Below are 23,575 nucleotides of genomic sequence, written 5' to 3'. Positions count from 1 at the left end.
TTTAAGTTGGAAAGAGGCGAAATAAGCACCGAGGACAATAAAGGCAGTTGACGCCCTAAAGCGGAAATCTATAATTCAACAAAAACAACGAATTGCTGATTCTGAGGAGTGTTTGACTATTTCCAATATTTGTATTATTTTTTCTCCCGCATTAGCTCTATGTTGTTATTTGTATACTCTTGCAACCAGTTGCTACAGAGTATTATACATATGTACATAGTTTTGTTCAGCTAACGGTTGCACGTATTACCTAAAATCATTTGAGAAAAATATGGGGATGACGAGAAAAGCTGAAATCCGGGTGACTGTCTTTCTTTTACGGAAAAACTATAAATTGCCATAACTAAGCACTTAATTGAGATATACGTAGAAAACTGTAATTTGGCACAGATTAAAAATTTTTAAAAAGTGGGCGTAGCCCCGCCCCGTATCTCTTAAGATAGTAAGGCTACAACAACCAAATTGGCTCAGCGCAAATGTTGTAAGAACTATTACCGACAGTTTGAAAATGGATGAAATCGGTAGATAATGGTTTTGGTTTTTCTAACAAATCTTATGCCGAATATATTGGTAAGCGTATAAGTTATATATAGTGTATGTATATTTAAAATTGCTTAGATTTCGATCCTTTGGTTGACGTTTTACGTCGTAAGATATTTCCCTGGCTTTTATTCTTGCAAGTTCCAAGAGTATAAAATGTTCGGTTGCAACCAAACTTAGCCCTTTCTTGCTTGTTTTACTTATTTCTTTCTTTTTTTGAAATGAAAAAAATTTCAAATTATTCTTACATGAATTTTGAACACATGTTTATGGTTTAAAATATAATTTTGGTATTTATGGGTTGCATTGACTTTTAACATAAAAAGATAAAAATGTATGTCCTATGTCCGTCTCCTGGTTCCAAACTACCTCATCCCCTAGGCGATTATCTTGGAGTCAAAGGATCATATAGACCATGTATTTAATTTTTATTTCCAAACCACAATATGTCTAAAATCTCATATTCATTTAATGCTAATAAAATATCTACAGTCATATTGTATTAACCTATAAAGTCGTTATAAAGTCAAACTGGGGGACGGAAATCACCTCATTAGATGAATGAGGTCTGAACTAAAATATGCTCGAGAAAATAAATCCAAGCTCATTTGGACATCTCACACATTGAACAATTTATTGGATTAACGAACATTTTTATATTCATTATTTATTTTTATATACTCCACCTAGATTCTATAAAATGTTTTACAAATTGAACGTTGTTTTCAGTATAAAGTTTGACATGGTTTGGTTTGGCTCCTCATAACCGTTATCTGGAGACATTTTAGGTGAGAATTTTCACACTACTATTTGTGCCAGGTTTTGTTTTAACATTTTCGTGGGTGCCTGATTGATTTTGTAACTTCATTTGTGGCCGTGGCAATGATTCAAAAATAAATTCGTTTATTGGGGTATGTGATAAACTTTGCGGTTATGTGCTAAACATGACAATATGTATATGACCATGTGCGCATAGAAATTATTTCTGGCTTTTAAAAATTTATGAAGTTTGTTAAATTCCCATAATTAAAATATTTCTTTTATTTTGTTTTGCTGTTCATGCAAGTACAAATTAAGTGCTACTTTGAGCAAAATATAATAAGAATTTTTAATTTAAAAACAACTAAGAAGTTCCATTAAATTTTGTGTGCGGAAACAAATTTCCAGTGCCGAAACATTCGATATGTTGAAAAAGGACTTTGGTTATGTTGTTATTTATAATTATTGAACGCGTTGACGACGAATGTCGTGGCAAAAGTGAGCGGAAGCCTAAAAAACCCCTTCAAAGCAGGTCGAAAATCAAGGTTATTTTGACAGTTTTCTTCAATTATCGAGATATGGCGCACTCCGAATTCCTTCCGACCGCCCAAACTGTCGGCAAGGAATAATATTTGAGTTATATGCGTCGTTTACGAAAAGCTACTCGTAAAAAGATGCCGGTACTCTTGGTGTTTGCTCTACGATAATGCACCGTCGCATACTGTGTTGATTATTCCTGAGTTTTTCGCCAAATTTTCAACCAATACCGTGTCGCAATTACAGTTTTCGCCTGATTTAGCTCCGTGTGACTTCAGGCTTTTCAGCCAAATCGACCGACCCCTATGGGGAAACCGTGTTGAGTCAATTGAAGACATTAAGCATTAATCGCTACTCGCATTAAAGGTTATTCCGGAAATTGGCTTTAACAACAGTTTCAAGGTTTGGAAAAAATGTTGGCACAAGTGTAATGGGTTCAAGAGGGATTTCTTTGAAAAGGACGACATAGATTTTGAAGAATAAATTAAGAATTTTAAAATTATGAACAAAGTCTTACTATTTTTTGCTCATAGTAGTATATGGGTCAGACAACGTGAAGTGGTCTATGAAAATTTCGAAAAATCTCTGAATTTGAAAATTAGCAGTTCATTAGGTGGGAATCCAGACGCACATCCCGTGATATAAATATTTCGTTAAATTTCCTTTTTTGTTAAAGTTACTGAAGGTTGAAATTTAGGGGACGATAAAATTGTAAAAGTACTTTCTCATAAACTACTGGAGATAAATCGATGAAATTTTGTGAAGTCAAAGAAAAATCTTCGTGCTATATTATAAATATTTTTCATGATCCATTTTCTTAAATAATAATATTTTACATAATTTTTTGTTAAACAATTTTTTTTCCAAATTATTTTATTTATTGGATCTGCTTTTTCTTAAAGCCTAACAATAGGTTATAAAATCTTAAATCTATTTGAAAACTAGACAGGCTCAGTTAAGTGATTGTTCTGTTTTGGTGATACCTCGCTCTTTAATACGCAGGCATATCTCTTATTTTAAGTCGTGTTTGATCGCAGGAATGTACCAAAGCATAAGCCAAAGGGTTTGGGTGATCTCGGAGTTCAGATATATATTTAATTCTGCTATCTTCTACTTCTTTCTTTACCATAGGAATACCAAGGTCTTTATGGATATTTTCGTTACGCATGTACCATGGTGAACACGCGATTGTTCTAAGCATTTTAGATTGGAACCTTTGCATTATATCAATATTAGTTGCACAGGTCGTACCCCACAGTTGAATGCATCCAAATCGGCTTTATAACCGCATTATATAAAAGCACTTTGTTGTCAAGGCTAAGTTTGGAGTTCTTATTTAAAAACCAATTTAAATTTGCAGCTCTAATCTTCATCCAAGTGATTTACTAGATATACTTGTATGTTTTCTCTACGTAAGTCTTCTATCTAGGTGAATACCAAGATAAGTTACTTCATTCGCTTGGGGTACTAAAACATTGTTCATTTTTACTGCCGGACACATTTTTGGTCTTAGCGAAGACGTAACATGCTTACACTTTTTTTCATTCACATTTATACGCCAGTTGGCTAGCCATTCTTCGACTACCCTTAAGTGCTTGGCTAATATTCCTGATGCTATTATATGGCATTTGTTACGGCTCACTATAGCTGTGTCGTCCGCAAAAGTTGAAGTTAATACATTATTAGCTGTTGGAAGATCTGCTGTAAATATGATGTATAGTGTTGGGCATAAAACACTGCCCTGGGGTACACCAGCCTTTATCTGTCGTTCATCAGATTTGAAATCTCCCTTTTACCATAAATTTTCTATTTTTTAAATAAGACTCCAATGTTTTATACAATTCTAAAGGTAGAATTTTTTTAATCTTGTATAAAAGACCTTCGTACCACACCTTATCAAACGCCTGAGCTACATCTAGAAATATTGCTGAACAGTACTTCCTGTGCTCAAATGCTTTCCTTATTTCGTTAGTATTTCTATTTACTTGCTCTATTGTGCCATGTTTCGCACGAAAACATTGATGCATTGGTATTGTATTATTTTCATGGAGGAAAGGAGACATCTTTGATAGTAATACTTTTTCAAATACTTTTGAAAGACAGGGTAGAAGACTGATTTGTCTGTATGAAGACGGCTGTGTTAAGTCTTTCCCAGGTTTGTCTATCAAGATAATCTGCGACTTTTTCCATGAAATTGGATAGTATCCGAATCTAAGAATTGCATTGTAGAGCATAGAGAGCACCTCTACTGCAATAATTGGTAAGTCAATTAGCATTTTTGAAGTAATATTATCATGTCCTGGTGAATTTTTTGGTCTAAGTTCTTTTATTATTCTAATAATTTCAGAGGGTGAAGTCTTAAAAGACTCGAGTGTGTCGTTAACTGTGTTGGGTAAGCTGGACAACTTAAAGTTGTTCTTTGGGCAGTTAGGTTGAAATACCTTTTCTGGGTGATTTGCAAAGCAATTAGCCTTTTCCTCCTCACTTCGAGCCCAATTTCCACCCAAGTGTCGTAGAGGCATGTTGGAGTCAGTTGGTGGCATCATGGACTTTTGGGCTCCCCAAAGGGAATTTTGCTTGTTTGAATTTGGACACAGCTTCTTTATATACATTTCGGTGTTTAATTATTCCTCACGTTTAAGCGCTTTTTTTAATTTACGCACAGCAGATTTTAATTGAAGCTGAGTGGAAGGGGAACGATTTATCTGCCATTCGCGTCTTGCACGCCTTTTTTCATTTACAAGCATTTCTATTTCTCTTTGGAGATTTTTCTGAAACCAAGCGGCTGCGCTGGTTATTATATCATTGACTGCTCTTATGCTTTCGTCAATATCTCTTCCTGTATTTATTTTGTACTCAATATTAATGTGGCTACTGACGTATTTTTATATTTTAGCCAATTCGTTTTATAAGAAGTTAGACCCACTTTTGGATTAACGAATATGGGTTGTTCACATAACTTTATTAGTACAGGAGAGTGATCAGAAGATAGATCAGTACATGTATCAGCTGTTATAAGCGATTTTTCTATATTTTTGATTACAGCAAAATCAATTAAATCTGGTATTTTCTTACGATCACTAGGCCAATATGTCGGCTTACCAGGAGATATTATTTCAATGTTATTGTTCCTATTTATGACAGTTTGATACGGCTGTCGTCCTTTCGGATTAATAACACGTGAGCCCCAGGACGTGTGTTTTGCGTTGTAAACCCCACCTGCTAGAAATCTTTGACCCAGTGTTCCAAAAAAGTCTTTAAATTCGATTTCTGTAATTTGAAAACGAGGTGGACAGTATATAGCCGTGAGATTTAAGTCACAACCCCGATTTTTTGGTGATATTGTTATAGCTTATAACTGTGGTGTAGCATGAGATTAGAGAGTAGTGGCTTAAACGATTTCTAATCAACACTGCCGTGCCACCATGCGCTTTTCCATCCAGATGATTTGTAACACATAGTCTAAATCCCGGTATATTGAAATTATTTTTATTTGTTAGATGAGTTTCTGAAATAAGCATTTCATCTCTATTCTTTTCAGACAGAAATCTGATAATCTCTAATTTATGCAGGTTAACTCCGTTAGCATTCCATATACAGATATTTAGTAAGCTCATTTTTTACTTAATAAATTTTGCAGCATTTATTAAATCTTGGATCATGTTTTGCATGGTAGACATAAATTGTGTCATCCACTGTGTAAGATTTATAATCATAGTTTCAATACCTTCATTTGGTGGATTTTGCGGCAGATGCATTTGCACAGTGTTGCCTTTCACCACATATGCATAGCTTCCTTGCATATTATTATTTTTAGAAGTAATAAGATTTGAACTTTTTTTTGAGGTTGCTATAATTTCATTACGGGGTGTTTGTAACATTTGGTTACGACGTGCTTGAATGCCCTGTGAGAACTTCGATTTCAAATCTTTATATACAGGGCAACCTCTGTAGTTAGCAGTGTGATTTCCTCCGCAATTGCTGCATTTTTTATTTAATTCTTCTTTCTTAAGGGTGCATTTAGAAGTGGGATGTAAATCCCCACATACCACACAAACACTGCGTAGAGTGCAATATGATTTGGTATGCCCATATTCTTGGTACTTAGTACATTGTACCGGACCGTTTCTTTTATGTGGTTCTTCAACAGTTACTCTACGATGCAGGAAATATTTCAAATTATATATTGGATGTGTTCATTTTATTTTAAGTTGATTTGAGTTCGGCAACAATTCAATTTTAAACATTGACTGTGGTACTTTCTTTCTATATATTTACAACTGCCCAAGCCTTTTTTCAAAGGCACTATTTGACAATTGATAGTACCTATAATGAGAGCATTACTGCTACGCTCGCGCAAATATATTGGAAGTGGTTTGGCATTAACAACTGTGGTGGTACCCTTCGCATCGTCGTCTGATCCATTGCTTAGTAATAGGGCCCATACACGACACACATGTGCGTTCAATCTGTGAGAATTCGTTTCGCCCATACACGACACACAAATCCATTTTGCGTTCGTTCTGCACACAGTGAACATGTGCGACAGGCAAGCGGAACATTTCTTCGAATTTATTTCTAATGTAGCACTTTTATCGATTTCTTTGTATTTCGTTAATAAGTTATTCCAACTTTTATTTTTCTCAATTTTATTTTTATACTTATCACTTTTCGTTTGCCAAATTGCCAATTAATTTTTTATAAGATCAATGAATTCTGATCGAAATCTTAATTAAGGGGGGAGCCTGCTTTAGAAGCTTCAAACAACCGTTTTTTTTTTTTTTTGCTTAAATCTCTTTAAAACTTATCTAAATATTTCCCTAAAGTTATAGATTGGAATTCGAAATATTGTGGAAGCTAGAAGGAAAATAGTGACCGAGCGTCTAACAGATATATGTATGAGCGCTTGGGCAAAGAGCGAAAACTTTGAAGCGAGATTTCTCGGTTTTTCATTTCTACGATCATTCTTAATTAGCGGGCAGGATAGAAAATTATCTTCTATTTAAACTAAAAAAAATTAAGAAAAGTCAAGTTTTAACATATTTTTAAACAACATAAAGTAAAATTTTGTTGGTCAAAAGCCACTTTTTATTCAATTTAAAAAAAAAATTGTATAATCTTACACTTTGTGAGGAATTTTCTTAGTTTAACTAGAAGATAATTTATTAAAAAATATGAAACTGTTTGAATTTTTTGTTTCCGATAGAAATTGCGACTTGCATCCTACCCGCCGTCCGAAAAATGCACATGCGAGATGCATCGGGCAATTGCTTCCCAAAGGCAGAATATCAAAGATTTCGTATCCAAAAAATTTGTGAAAGATGTTCAAATATATAACTATAAAGCCTAGAAATTTCGCTTGAATCAATTATGTGACATGGCATGATAGATTTGTATTTCATCGCGGATGGAAATTTGGAAATCTTGCGTTTGGAGTTAACGAAGTCATAAAACAGTTTTGGATTACGTGCGATATTCTTGTTTACCTTATTTCCGTAAATATTATAGGGATATTCAGACAAGCTTTGTTAATACGTTAGTCGTTACTCGGTAGTTTTTTACGTGCGTTTTATTTTTGTAAAATTATCAGATCACCGTTTTACCGAGTAACGAAGTACCAGACTAGCAAGCATGATAGTTTAACATCACTCGGCTGTTTGGTTTGCGTTGTTGCCTCAAAAGTTACCTTGATTCATTGCGAAAGAATACATTTACTGTCCACTACAAAATAGTTTTTGACAAATTTTTCAAAAGTAAGTATTTAATATAATTTAATCAGCTATTTTGGAACAAAATTTATACACACTACTAAGGTAGAGCAAAAAGTAAGTTCACAGTTAAGTATTTTAACGAAGTACTATATCAACTAACGAATTACCAGATTAACAAGTTCGGTCTGAATACCCCTTATAACTTTTTTTATTTAAGCCAGAATTCTGTCGAGGTAGAGCAGAATATATCGAATAGTCGACAAGTGAACCGGTAACCTGAACATTTACCAAATTTATTCGGAATTTAATTAATTTTGTTCAGACCACACTCGGTCATTTTTATTTTCAAAAATTCGTTAAAGTATGACTTCTTGAAAATCGATAGAATAAAATCGTCGAGGCAGATGGTAAATTGAAATCTCCCAAACCGATTATTAAATCTGAATTATTTGCTATCGATTAAAGAAGCATGCTGCATATATTGGTATGAGTCCGATTGGGGAGGTATATAAGACAGGGTTAGATAAATAAAGCAACTATTAACACCAATTATCAAAAATGTGAGGTTTTAACCATGCTTCTGTAAATCCAATTATATGAAAATTACAATTAGTACCGTTTAAGTATAAAATAGTTAATATGGTATTTAGACATCTAACATTGTGATAATAAATACTCAGTGAAGTTTTAGCACTCAGTTTTTATTTCCCTGGATGTTTTCGGAATTTTAAAATGTTTTTCCTCTCTGGGATTTCTAAGCTTCGGCACAAATTCACGAACAAAATTACGCAAATATATATGCGTGTGTTAATATTACTCCTAAATAAATTATGTACTCACAATTCTAAAATAAGCACCATCTCATCCTCATCTTCAAATGCATCGTGTAAGTTGATTAATTTCTGATGATGCAATTGATTCATAACATCAATTTCCCGTCTTATTAAATCTTTTTCAACTGCATGTGATACAGGAATGAACTTTGCAGCAAATATGTTACCTGTGCTACGTTCGCGACATCTATGTACGACTCCAAATGCACCAGCGCCAATTTCTTCTAATATATCATATTTATCATACACGCTGTCATGTGAAATTTCTACCGGCTGTGGTACAAATTTCGAATATATGTCAAAAACATATAAGTCGTAATCTTTAATTGGTCCGTCCGCTTTGCCTCGAACTTTTTTGCCATGCTCATCAATCTCCCATCGTTTTTCGGCTAGCTTCTTTTTGATAACATCTCTTGTTTTAATTAAAGTGCTGATTTCAGATGGATCTGAGCGACCATAAACATTGTCAGCGTAAATACGAAATTCATATTCCTTTCCTGGTGTTAATCCATTTATAGCCATTGAAGTAAGGCGGGTATTTCCCACACGAATCCATGATGACATTGGGTGTTCTCGTTTCTCTACTAGGTAACTAGTTATTTGGCTACCGCCATCCCAAACTGGAGCCTTCCAGCTCAGGGACAGCGATTCGGTGCTGATGTTTTCAACTAATGGGAACCGAGGAGGATCTGGGCGATCACTTATTTGGATTCTAATTGTGGCTGTATCGGAACCAAGATCATTCTCTGCAGTTATGACATACGGACCAGAGTCGAATTTTGACCCGTCTCGTATAATCAATACTGCATGACGTTCCTTTGTTTCCACAGTATAATGTCCACCCGATTCAATTGTTTCACCTTCACGTATCCAAGTAATTTTTGGCTTTCTATAACCGGTAAATGGTATTTTTATAATCACATTTTCACCCTTGTCGAAATATGCGGTATCTCTGAACCGAGGTGGAACATTTAGTTTTGGAGCAGCTTAATGAAAAAAAAATATTTTTAATTTTGACATAATATTTAGGAAGTGTAGTGGTTAACTTCCTGCATTCACTTTCCTGCTTTAAAAAACTAATACATAAATAAGTAATAACTTACTCATAATAGCCAATGCAGCGCGCGTTGATTTAGCCCCAGCCTTGTTGACAGCACGACAAACATATTCGTCTGCATCCTCACCAAAGACATCTGTGATACAGAGGAAATAGTTGTCGCCTTCTGCATACATATGATAGCGTGCACCATTAGTAATTTCCCGTGCTCCCTTGTACCATGTTATAACTGGGCGTGGTAGACCAGTAATGATGCACGTAAATTGAGCATTGTGATTTTGTATGCACGTAGCATCGCCGAGTGGCTTAACAATAATTGGTGGAGTAGCTGCCTGTGGATCTATTACTTTAATTGCAGAAGAATTAGAGGATTCCTTCGACAATCCAGCTTCATTTTGTGCGAAAACTCGGAATTCATATTGACGGCCTTCAATTAGATTTGAGCAGTTTATTTGATTGGTAAGGCAAATGGTAACGTTGACGCGTTGCCATGTGCTGCTACCAACTTCGCGCTTATCAACCCAATAGCCTTGTACATGAGCACCACCATCGGTCTCCGGCTTCGTCCATTCTAAATGCACAAAATCGCCACCAACTTCTGTTATGGTTGGCTTTCCTGGTGGCGATGGTGGGTCAATGGGCGCTTTTGCTCGAACAGGATTCAAACCCTCTAATGGCGGTCCCAAACCATTATCATTAACTGCCATGACACGGAAGATGTAGTCTTGATTTTCAATTAGTCCCTGAACATTAAAGGATAAGTCTTTGCAAAAACTGGATACAGTAATCCAGTGTGGTGAAGTCACATCCTTACGTTCAACTACATAGTGTGTTATACGTAGGCCTCCATTGTGGGATGGAGGACGCCATGATAACGTGCAAGAATGTTTATTGATATGAGACACACCCATGGGACCGACGGGAGCAGAAGGTAATCCAGTAATACGTACATCGAATTGACCTGTGGCAGTTCCTGATTCATTTTCAAATTGAATTTGATAAAGTCCAGCATCAGTTTTTGCAATATCACGAACAAAGATTGTAACATAATCATCGAATACAGTGCATTTAATATGTGGTTCATCTTTTTCCAAAATTGCCTCGTTGTTTCTATTTAGACTGATATTCATTGGCTGATCACCATTATAAAAAATCTTGATTTTCGTATTATCACCTTCAGTGAGCAGCAGTTCGTTTGGACAACGTGTAATAATTGGGGGAGAACCAATCTTTAAATGTCCAGTTGTATGTACAAAACCAAGAGAATTAAATGCTTCGCAGGTGTAGTCACCATCATCGCCGGATTGTACATTAGAAATGTGTAAACGGAATATACCATCTTTACTTTCAGATACAATTCGCGCCCCTCCCATTTTAATTTCTTTACCATTTCGTAACCATCTGGCATTTGGTAGAGGCTTTCCTGAGGCCTCGCATTCCATTGTGAAATCTTTACCACATGGCGCAATACGATCTTGCAAACGAGTAACCCATTCTGGTTTTACACCACCAATCACTTCGCATACCTTAATGGGCATAGTACAGGTGCTCGGTTCGGACCGACCAGCCGCATTTACTGCGAAAATACGGAATTCATAATCACCCATTTCAATTAAATTAAGCACTGTATATTCAGTGTCCATAACGTTGTAGTCGTTGCATTTCACCCAAACTGCGCCGCCAATATCGCGACGTTCAATAATATATCCTGTAATACGCGAACCACCGTCGCTAGTTGGTCTTTCCCATTTGAGATCAACATAGTTTTTACCAACCTTCGTAACCTGAGGTGTACCTGGAGGAGAGGGCACCGTAAATCTACCCTTTAATTTAAATTTGGTAGAGGGTGGTGATGGCTTACTAAAACCGGCGGCATTCTTAGCTTTTATACGGAATTCATATTCGCAACCATTTGTGAGATTATAAAGTTGATACTTTGTATCTTTAATTAAATATTCATAAGTATTCCATGACGAATCATTGACAATATCCCGGTATTCAATTTGATAACCCTGGATACGTGACCCACCGTCACTAGATGGACGAGCCCATATAAGTGTAACATTGCCAGAGTCCCAATCAATTACTTTCGGCTGACCTGGTGCATCTGGCACTGTGAATTGATATTTTGCCACCACTGGATCGTCTAATTCCAGAGGATCAGAAAGTCCATATTGATTTTCAGCACGTACACGGAAATGGTATTTACGATTTGGTTCCAAACCCATAACATCGTAATGAGTATTACGAATAAAACTACTAACCTTTGTCCACGTTCCATTATTATCCACCTTTTCGACAACGTAATTGGTTATAGGCGATCCACCATCGTCTGATGGTGTCTTCCAGGCCAATGTACAAGTGTCTGGCGTTATATCAAAAACAGATAACGGACCTTGTGGTGGACTAGGTCTATCAACCACTGTGACATGGCAAGATGCTGTATCAGAACCGTTATTATTAGTCAGGGTAATATAATATGAACCAGTCTCCAAACGTTTTGCAGATTTGTTATAATAAATGGAACTGTAATCAGATGTAGTAAAACGTATTCGCTCATCTTGGATGACTTCTTGGCCATTTATTGTCCATGTAGGTGTAGCACGTGGATTCGCGGTGTATGGTACAGTAATGCAGAATTCTTCACCAGCGATAACTGTCATATCTCTAATCGACAAATCTGACGTTATCTTCGGTGCAAGTGGTGGCCGACGACAATAGATAGTGTCACTAGAAGCGCTGTATGGCGATTGTCCAGCTGCATTAACAGCAGAAATGCGGAATTCATACTCTCCATTCTCAATCAGATTTGGTATTCTGCAAGTTAAATCTGGGCAATGTGCGTGTATTGCTTTAGTCCATTTTTCATCGCTTATTAAACGTTTCTCAATAATATAGCCAGTAATAGGCGAACCGCCATCGTGTCTCGGTTTAGCCCAAGTTATTGTGATACTATCTTCACTTGAGTCAATGCCTCGGGGTATGCCAGGTGCATTCGGCACATCGAATGGATGACGAGCTCGAATGGGTACTGAGGTTGTAGCCGGTTCGGATATGCCATATTTATTTTCGGCGTAAGCGCGGAAGTCATAGTCTTTACCTATATTCAAATTGCGTATACGTAAAAATGATACAGTGCAGTAACTATTTACTTTCGTCCATGTATTTGACGATTTTTCTTTTCTTTCAATGATATAATTGGTGATGGGAGAGCCACCATCATCTTTAGGTGGCGTCCAATAGAGTGTTAACGCATCGCCTGCAAACTCATCTGCACATAGATTTGTTGGAGGTTGTGGCCGATCTAATACTTTTACATTAATTGTAGCCGTGTCGAAACCTGTAGGATTTTTTAATTGCAATCTATATTGTCCTGAATCAGCCCGTTTGGAGTTTTTAACAACGAACGATGCAGCATCGTCGGTCAAATGGTGGAATATTCGGCGACCATCATCTTCTATAAGTATGTCGTTTGAATACCAATGTGCGGTGGGCATAGGGAAGCCAATGTACGGAACGTGAATACAGAAATCGTCTCCAGCTCGACAAACAACGTCTCGTACTCGTCCAAGATCCATACGTGGTTTATTTGGTTGCTCTTCAATAGCAATTAGCTGGGATGGCTTGGATGGGTCCGAACGTCCGACATCATTTTCAGCAAATACACGAAATGAGTATGAGTCGCCTTCCTTTAAACTAGATACATGATAAACTGTTTCACTGATTGGAAGATCATTGACCGGCAACCAGTCCTTTGAATCCTTGGGTCGTACTTGTAGGTAGTAGCCTTTGATTTTCGATTTACCATCGAATCGTGGTGGCCTCCATGAAAGTGTGACACCATCTTTAGTGATGCGATCTGCTTTTGGTGGCTCAGGGGCGTCGGGTTTATAACGTTGTAGTTTGGCAGTCATTGGTTCAGTTGGTTTCGACGGTTTTCCAGGACCTGCTGCATTTACAGCTCTGACTCGGAACTCATAACGATTACCTTCCCGTAAGTCTTGTACAGTATAACTAGTATTTGGTGTGGGGTAATTATTACATTTAATCCATTCGCCTCCCCGTTCTCTTCTTTCTACAATATATCCAGTAATTGGCTTACCGCCACAAGAATCCGGTGGCTGCCAATCCAAACTTGCCGAACTTGGAGTATAGGCTACAACGCGCAGATTCTTGGGTGCTTCTGGCGGATCAAACGGAGATTTTGCTAAAACAGGCTTGCCATCTAATGGCTCAGAAATTCCATAAATATTTTCAGCCATGACTCGGAAAACATACTTTTTACCTTCAATCAAATTTTTAACCGTATAAGTGGTCTTTGAACAATAACCAGGCACTGGACGCCAATTGTCTACGCCAAATTCACTGAATTCAATAGTATACCCAGTGATTTCACTACCGCCATTATCTTCTGGTGGATTCCATTCTAAACTAATGTGATCTGGGGCAATTTCCGTGTAATTTAGTGGTCCTTTTGGTGGACTTGGTTTGTCAACGACTATGAGTTCAATGTTTGCGGAATCCTTTCCGAATTCATTTTCAGCAGTCACTGTATACATACCAGAATCCTGCCTGGTAGAATCATCAATACGAAATATAGTGCGTTCCGAGTTAGTATTATAAGAAATTTTGTTCGTTTCCTGCACCGTAAGGTTACCTCGTTTCCATTCAATTGTTGGCGTAGGTGCTCCTGATATGGGTATATTAAGGTTAACCGGTTCCCCAGCTCGGATTTTAATCTTTCGGCCAACAAGATCAGCGAGATGTAATCTTGGTTTTTCACGCATAGGACGTGCGCTGAATGTAATTGAGGGTTCCGATGGCTTTCCACTGCCTGCTGCATTTACAGCCGATACACGATATTGATATTTGTGATCAGGACTTACCCGTTCGTCAGTATATTCCGTATTAGGTATTGGCTCAACATTAATACGAACCCAACGACCAGTTGTCAAATCGCAACGTTCAATATCATAACCCAAAATAGCTGAACCACCATTACTAATTGGTGGCTTCCACTTGAATGTGATATGAGTTTTTTCACTGTCGGTAAGTTCTGGCTTACTTGGTATACCAGGGACTGTATATTGATTTTTGGCTATTACCGGTCCATCACTATTTAGAGGATTGGAACGCCCTTGTAAGTTTTCAGCCAAGACGCGAAACTCATATTTGGTGCCCTCTAGTAGACGAGGTACAACAGCATGATTATATTTCGCATTGACATAATTCAAAGCAGGCACCCAACCCCCACCATGAGTTAGATCACGTTTTTCAATGACATATGACGAAATTTCTGAACCTCCATTATCAATTGGTGGTTTCCATGATATAGTTACTGAATTAGCTGTAACCTCTTCATATTCCATGGGACCTATTGGTGGTCCTGGTCGATCCAAAACCACTAACTGAAAGCTTCCTTCATCGATTCCCGAGTCATTACGAATAAGTAAATGGTATGTACCTGAATTGTTACGTTGACAATTTACAATATGTACAACAGTGTGATGACCGACGGAGGTAATGGTTGAGCGCTCATTGGACATTAAGGAAATATTGTTTTGATTCCAAATAACTTCTGGTATAGGTTCTCCAACAAAATCGATATCAATGTGAAGTATAAGACCAGCTTTTATTCTAATATCTTGAAGTGGGGTTATGATTTTGGGTGCGAGATAACGAGCTTTTGCTGTAACAAGGTCTGATGATTCTGAGGGTTCTGACTGTCCTGCTTTATTAACTGCTATAACGCGGAATTCATATTCCTGCCTTTCTGTCAAACCAAGTACAGTAGCAGATGTCTTGTCTGGTCGCACATGCTGCGTGTTTACCCAGTAAGGGCTTCCTTTTTCTTTCTTTTGAATTATATACTCTGTTAGCGGTGCACCTCCGTCTGACTGCGGTGGTGTCCATAGCAGGTCAACGTGATTGCGATCCCAATCTGTGACCAGTGGACGTCCAGGAGCATCCGGTTCATCGAATTCGTTTTTAGCTATAATACTCTGAGGAATTTCCAAAGAATCTGATTCGCCAATGGCATTAACTGCTTTAACGCGGAATATATATTCCTTGCGATGTGTTAAGCGTGTTACTTCATGTACTGGATGTGTACTCATACCTGCATCTGACCATGTACCACGCGAAAGGTCCATTTTTTCAATAACATAATGTAAAATGGGTGATCCGCCATCATCTTTCGGTACACCCCATGACATGTGGCAACCTTCTTTGGTTATGTTAGTTGCATGCAGTGGACCAATCGGCGGACTGGGACGGTCTAAAACAGTTGCATGAGCGGATGCTTCAAATATTCCGTGCTCATTTTTTAAAGATAAAGTGTAAACACCTTCATCTGTCCTCAGAGCAGAAGAAATTTGAAATGTCAATTCATTTTGGAATAGACTCATATCGAGGCCTGGTTTTGGCTGAATTTGAACACCATTAAATGACCATTTTACAGTTGGCTTTGGAGAAGCTTCAATGGGCAGTGTCCAACCCAGGCATTTACCTGTATGAACAGTTATATCTTCCAAAAGCGTTTTGTCGAAGTATGGTGCGAAAAAACGAGGTTTGCATGTTACTAATGTTGATGGATCGGATGGGTCGCTACGACCTGCTTTATTTATAGCAATTACACGAAATTCGTATTCACCTTTTTCGGACAGGTCAGGTATCAAAGTTTTAGTTTCACTGGATGGTAAATTAACTGCCTTTTCCCATTGTCCAAATTTTGGCCGTTTTTCAACAATGTACCCCGTAATCGGAGACCCGCCATCACGTTTTGGAGCAGACCATTTAAGCTCAACAAAATCTTTACCCCAATCCGACGGTTGTGGTTGTCCCGGTTTATCAGGCCGTGAAAATGGATCTTTAGCTGTAATAGACTGTGTAGTTCCCAGCGGCGAAGACTCACCTTGCTTATTTACAGCGCGCACGCGGAAGTTATAGTCATGGTCCTCAATTAAATTATCTGCGCGGACTTGATTGTCCGCAGTTTCACCTACTGGTATCCAACGCAATGTTGCAGCATCCATTTTTTCTATAACGTAATGACTAATTTCAGAGCCACCGTCATCTTTAGGTGGTCGCCAGCTTAACGTAATCGAATTTTTGGTTATATCTTGTGGACGCAATGGTCCCTCGGGTGGTGAAGGTACGTCCAATACTGTTACTTTAACTGTTGCTCGATCGGTACCATTGATATTGCGAGCAGTTAGTGTATAAGTGCCAGTATCGACACGCTTCGAGTCAACTACTTTAATCTTTGTTCGATATTCTTCATTTATAATTTTTACACGATCACTATTGACAACCACGTTTCCTTCGTGGGACCATTCTTTACTAGGAACAGGCTCTCCTGTTACTGGTACATCAAATTCAAATGCTTGTCCGGCACGTACTTTAATGTCAAACATGTGATTACGGTCAATATTAGGAGGGACATTCTTGCTTCGTGCTAGATGTGGTGCTGTTGAATCACTAGGTTCACTTTTGCCTGCCTTATTAACTGCAAGTATGCGGAATTCATATTTAACACCTTCAGTCAGATTGGGCACATGCCCAATGCAAACGTCATCTGATATAATTGCGACTTCTTCCCAATTGGGCGAATACTTATCGCGTTTCTCAATAACATATCCTGATATTGGTGTGCCACCATCACTTTCCGGCCTTGACCATTCCAAATCAACAAAGTCTTTATCATAGTCTTTAATGATAGGTGTACCTGGTTTAGATGGTTCATCGTAAGGGTTCTTTGCCTCTATAGAGTGGGGTGTAGTAAGAGGTTCTGAAATTCCCTGTCGATTTTTGGCACGGACCCGGAACTTATATTTATGTCCAGATGTCAAACCTAATACATCAAATTGAGTTTTTGGTCCATCGGTTTCACCAGCAGGTGTCCAACGACCTGTGTTTTCGTCAAGCTTTTCAATAACGTAAGAATCAATTGGTTGACCGCCATCATCATCCGGCGGATTCCATTTAAGTGTACAACCTTTAGCATGAACATTGTTGACTTTCAGTGGGCCGTTCGGTGGAGATGGCTTATCGATTACGATAACCTTAACTTCTGCAGAATCTTCCCCAGAAGGGTTTTCTGCATGTATTGTGAAAATACCAGACTCTGCACGAGTTGCATTGGAAACTTTTAATTTGCTACTGTATTCAGTGTGTGTCACTTTGATATTGTCCTTTGAAGTTACTTCACGTTTTTTATGCCACCACTTGGTTTGTGGAGCAGGCTCGCCTGATACTTTCACATCAAATGTGAACGTTTGACCAGCTTTTATGCGTACTTCATTTAGATTTGTACGATCAATTAATGGTGCCTTGTTACGGGGTTTTGCTATAACTCGTACAGTAGCATCAGATGGTTCACCAATGCCCCCAGCGCTTACAGCAGATACACGGAACTCATACGATTGTCCCTCAATTAGGTCAGGTACAAACGCTTTGCAATGATCCGGCGGAACCTCAACTGCTTTCTCCCATTGCCCATATTTATCCTTCTTTTCAATAATATATCCTGTAATTGGAGAACCTCCATCAACTAATGGTGGAGTCCAAGCTAAATCAACATGATCCTTATCCCAGTCAGTAGCGCGAAGATCTTGTGGCTTTCCAGGTTGGTCGAAAGGATTTTTGGCTATTATGGACTCATCGCTTATTAATGGGGCTGATTCTCCTTCAGCATTTACAGCCAAAATACGAAATTTGTATTCGCCGCCTGTTTCCAGTCCAGTAACATCCGCTTGCGGCTCATTAGAACGGCACACCGGTATCCAACAACCAGTTTTTGGATCAAGCTTATCAACTTGGAAATATTCAATGGGTGTGCCACCATCATCACCAGGACGCTTCCATTTGAGATGGCAACCTTCTTTGTGAACTTCAGAAATTTGCAATGGACCCTTTGGTGGACTAGGTTTGTCTGTTATAACGACATTTATTAGAACACTATCTTTACCGGAGCTGTTGGTAGCTTTCACAACGTATTCACCAGAATCTCCACGGGTTGTTGGCCTAACCACAATTTTTGTATAATAATCCGGACTCTCAATTGTAACGGTGTTACCGGATTGCAAAGGGCAGTTGTTAAAGCGCCATTCAACTTTAGGTGCTGGTTCACCTGTAATAACAGCGTCGAATTTCAGTGGAGCGCCAGCAGAAATAGTAACGTCACGTAAATTTCGTCGATCAATTTTCGGAGGAAGAAAACGAGGTTTAGCAATAAACGTTTTACTAGAGTCAGATGCTTCCGAAGAGCCTGCTTTATTTACGGCCACAACTCTAAATTGGTACTCATTGCCTTCAACTAAGCCATGAATCATGGCTGTGGGTTTATGATCACTTGTTTCTAAAGCTTTTTCCCATATTGGACTATATTTATCTTTCATTTCGACTATGTATCCGGTTATTGGAGAACCACCATTAGAAGCTGGTTCTTGCCAAACTAGTTCAACCTTGTTTGCTGTCCAATCTTTTGGCTCCGGTGCACCTGGCTGTGACGGTGTTACTAGAAATAAATCTATATTAATAAACTCGTACTTAATATAGAAGTAAATGGATATATTAAAGTTGAAAAAAATCTCACCAAAAGGATCCTTCGCAATGATGGATCCAAATGTTTCTAATGGTTCCGACTCTCCTTCTTTGTTCAAAGCTTTAACTCGGAATTTATACTCATGGCCAGGAATCAAACCATCAACTTCAAATTCAGGTCCTTCAGCTTTACCTACCAGCAACCAAATGCCAGTATCAGGATCAAACTTCTCCACCAAATATCCTTCAATAGGTTCACCACCATCATCTTTAGGCTTATTCCATTTAAGCTTGCAACCCTCCTTATGTATATTTGAAACATTGAGCGGGCCTTCAGGTTGACCAGGCTTAGCTAATTTAATTTAAACGAAAACCATTTGATTAAATGTTAAATTACTTATCATCATGAGAAAATTAATTTACCTATTATATTGACCTGGAATTCAACTTCATCTTGACCATATTTATTTGTTGCGACAATTTTGTATAGACCAGTATCCTTGCGTTCAGGAGACTCATTAAAATATTTTGTACTATTAGGTATGTTTTCAGTGCGTCTACTGGATGTGGATATTATAGATTTGCCGGATTGGGACCACGTAACATCGGGTGCTGGTTCGCCCGTTACCTGTATGTCTAAGTATATTCGTTCTCCGGCTTTCACATTATAGGTATGAATGTGGCGACGGTCAATTTTTGGAGCCACTGTAAAAAAAACTCGAAAAATTTAATGTTTGTTATCGTGAAAATTTAATAAAATAACGTACATTTCCTTGGTTTTGTAATTACAGACTTGCTTGCATCAGAAGGCTCTCCAGCGCCTGCTTTGTTTATGGCTCTTACGCGGAATTCATATTCACAATTTTCATCAAGATTTGGCACAGTACCTCTACACTCGTCAATTCCTGGTCCAGCTGGTATTTCTGCTGCTTTAATCCAGCGATCAGTTCCTTTCTCACGTTTTTCAATAATATAACCTGTAATTGGAGCCCCACCATCATTTAATGGTGGCCTCCACACCAAATCTACACAATCCTTATCCCAATCAACAGCTTCAGGTGTTCCTGGTTTACCAGGTTCATCGAATGGGTTCTTTGCTATAACTGAATGTTCACTAACTAAGGGTTCTGACTCTCCCTCTGTATTTACTGCCACTACACGGAATTTATATTCATGTCCCGCTTCTAAATTACTGAGCTCGGCGAAAGGTTCTTTAACGCGTACAGCTGGTAACCAACGCCCGCTTTCCAAATCCATTTTCTCAACCACATAGTACTCTATTGGTAGACCACCGTTATCTAATGGTGGATTCCATTTCAATTGACAACCTTCTTTGTGTACATCTTGAACCCTCAAGGGTCCCTCTGGTTTATCAGGTTTATCCAAAACTATGATTTCAAACGTAGCCTCATCATGACCTGAATCGTTTTCGGCTTTGATTGTATATTTTCCAGTATTTTTACGCTTTGCAATAGGTATAGAAAACTTGGTACGATAATGCTCCAAATCGATATTTATATCACCGGTTTGATCTTCCATGCGAGCTTTATTATGGAACCAAGTTTTAGTTGCTGGAGGCTCTCCTGACACTTTGATATCAAGACGCACATGCTGTCCAGCTTTGATTATTATATCTTTTATATTTGTTCTATCTATTTTAGGCGGCGCAAAGCGATCCTTTGCCGTCAACTGATCTGAAGATTCAGAAGGCTTACTATGTCCGGCTTTGTTTACAGCCTTCACTCGGAACTGGTATTTCGTACCTTCGATTAAATCATTAACTCGTGCTTTACAATCAGGTGTACTAGTTTCTAAAACTTTCTGCCATTTTCCAGTGTTATTATCTTTTTTTTCTATAATGTATCCGATAATCGGTGCCCCGCCGTTATTTTGTGGGGGACGCCAAGATAAATCAGCATGGCTAGCCGACCAATCAGATACTCGTGGTTTCCCTGGAGCATCAGCAGCATCGTATGGATTTTTAGCCGTGATTGATGTTTCGGTACCCAAAGGTTCTGAATCACCTTCTGTATTAACTGCTTTAACTCGGAACATGTATTGTTTACCTTCGACCAATCCTGTAACCTCGGCTTCTGGTAACTTAGTTGTGCATACTGGTACCCAGCGCCCTGTTTCAGTATCCATGCGTTCAACAACATAGTGCTCTATTGGTTCTCCTCCATCATCTTCGGGTTTGTCCCATTTCAAATGAACTGATTCGGCTGTTACATCAGAAACAGCAAGCGGGCCTTTGGGTTTACCCGGCTTGCATAGTACTTCCAGTTCCACCTTAACAGTATCAGTGCCGGAATCATTTTTAGCTGTCACAATATATATACCTTTGTCTGCACGCTTAACTTTTGGCATAATAAATGTAGTTTTATAATCTTCATTTTCAATTTTAATGCGTTCATTTGATTTCAGCACTTGGCCATTATATGTCCAGGTCACTTTAGCGGGTGGTTCGGCTTTTACAGCTGCTTCCATGTGAAACAGTTGGCCGCTGCGCAGTACTTTCTTTTGTAAAGTCGTACGATCAATATGTGGTTTAAGGAAACGCGGCTTGGCAACAACTGGTTTTGAAATATCGCTGGGTTCACTAGGTCCAGCTTTATTAACTGCCACAATACGAAATTCATACTCATGGCCTTCTTCTACGTTAGTAACAGTACCTTTTGTATGGTCTCCCGGTACAGTAGCAGCGTCAACCCATCCGCGCCCAGATTTGTCATGCATTTGAATAATATACTTTTGAATTGGTGCACCTCCATCAGTTTGTGGTGGGTCCCAGACTAAATCGATAAAATCCTTATCCCAGTTGGTTGGTTCTGGTCGACCAGGTTTATCTGGTTCATCGAATGGATTCTTCGCTATAATTGGTTTCTCAGTTTCCAAAGGTTCCGATTCACCCTCCTTATTAATAGCCCTTACTCGGAATTTATATGGTTTGCCTTCTTGCAGACCTATTATTTTGGCTTCAGGCTCAGTGCTTTTACCACATGGCAACCATTGCCCCGTATGTGGATCTAGTTTTTCAATTTCATAATATTCGATTGGAGCGCCACCATCATCTAAGGGCTTTTTCCATTTCAATTTGCAACCATGCTTATTAATATCGTTAACTTCTAGTGGACCTTTTGGTTTACCCGGTTTACCCAAAACAGTAATATCTAATTCAGCAACATCTTCGCCAACTTTATTTTTGGCTTTTATAACATACTTTCCACTTTGTGGCCGTTTAGCACGCATTACAAAGAATTTGGTATTATAGTCAACACTATCAAGCTTAATACCTTCTGCTTCGGATATCAATGGTTGTTCTCCAAAGAACCATTCAATTTTAGGCACAGGTTCACCTTTAACAGCAATATCTAAACTTATGGATAGACCAACTTTCACCATAACTGGTTTTAAATTTGTACGATCAATATGCGGCTTTACTGAAAAAATTAAGATTTCAAAAATGTCGCAAAGTAAAAGGATTTTTTAGATTTTAATAGTAGTAATTAATATTTATTATGTATTACTTACGGAAGCGTGGCTTGGCTGTATGCCAGTTAGTTTGCTCAGATGGCTCAGAAGTGCCGGCTTTATTTATGGCGCGTACTCGGAATTTATATTGCTGTCCTTCTTCTAGTTTCTTAACTGTGGCCTTACATATCGGGCCATCAACTTCCGCGGCTTTGATAAACTCCCCAGAATCTTTGTCCATCATTTCAATTACATAGCCAGTTATTGGAACACCTCCATCGCGAATTGGCGGCTCCCATTTTAGTTTAACATGATTTTCATCCCAGTCTTCTAACTCTGGTAAACCAGGTGGTGCGGACACATCAAACGGATTCTTTGCCACCATTACATTCTCAGTTTCTAAAGGCTCTGATTCGCCTTCCTCGTTGACCGCCTTAACACGGAACTGATACCGATGATTAGGCTCAAGACCTTTAATTTCATGCTCTGTCTTTTCAGGATCAACAGAGCCTGCTGGCAGCCATCGACCAACTGATGTGTCCATTTTTTCAATTACATAACTAGTCAGTGGTACGCCACCGTCATCTTTTGGTTTTCTCCATTTCAGTTTGCAACCTTCCTTAAGTATATCAAATGCTACTAGAGGTCCTTCAGGTTTTGACGGTTTGTCCAGTACAACAACTTCAACTTCTGCCTCATCGACGCCATTTATATTTTCAGCTTTTAATTTATAAGTGCCGGTTTGGCCACGTGTTGTGTACAGTATCGTCAGTTTCGTATTATATTCCTCATTTTCCAAACGCACTTGGTTGTCGTTGGATAGCTCTTTCTCCTTGAATATCCATGTAAGTGTTGGTGCTGGTTCACCTTTTACATCAACATCAAACTTAGCTGTTTGACTTGCTCGCACTTTTATAGGCTTCATTTTGTCGCGGTTGATATGCGGTATCACTAATAATCATTAAACGTTTATTAATAAATTTCAATTAAAAGTACATATAGATTTCAACAAAAAAGCTTTGCTTAGCAATTAATATTTCCTGAAAAACATTAGATTAAATATTGTTAACTATTGAAAAAGCATGAAGCATTTTATAGCCGTGGGATGTGGTAGACGTGAAACG

The 23,575-nt window shown here is 38.4% G+C and overlaps 1 protein-coding gene across 1 annotated transcript in view; it reads right to left on the bottom strand.

Moving 5' to 3' along the window:
* Nucleotides 1-23,575, bottom strand: part of LOC120780088 (twitchin) — a 64,096-nt gene that overhangs the window by 7,197 nt on the left and 33,324 nt on the right. The window contains 6 exon segments of the mRNA XM_040112366.1: nucleotides 8,388-9,366; nucleotides 9,484-18,954; nucleotides 19,033-19,332; nucleotides 19,404-19,685; nucleotides 19,748-22,420; nucleotides 22,512-23,402. Coding sequence (XP_039968300.1) covers nucleotides 8,388-9,366; nucleotides 9,484-18,954; nucleotides 19,033-19,332; nucleotides 19,404-19,685; nucleotides 19,748-22,420; nucleotides 22,512-23,402 — 14,596 coding nt within the window.

This window comes from Bactrocera tryoni, unplaced genomic scaffold, assembly GCF_016617805.1.
Source record: "Bactrocera tryoni isolate S06 unplaced genomic scaffold, CSIRO_BtryS06_freeze2 scaffold_139, whole genome shotgun sequence".
NCBI lineage: Eukaryota > Metazoa > Arthropoda > Insecta > Diptera > Tephritidae > Bactrocera > Bactrocera tryoni.
The sequence above is the reverse complement of the archived record's forward strand: the minus strand, read 5'-3'. Positions and strand labels throughout refer to the sequence as shown.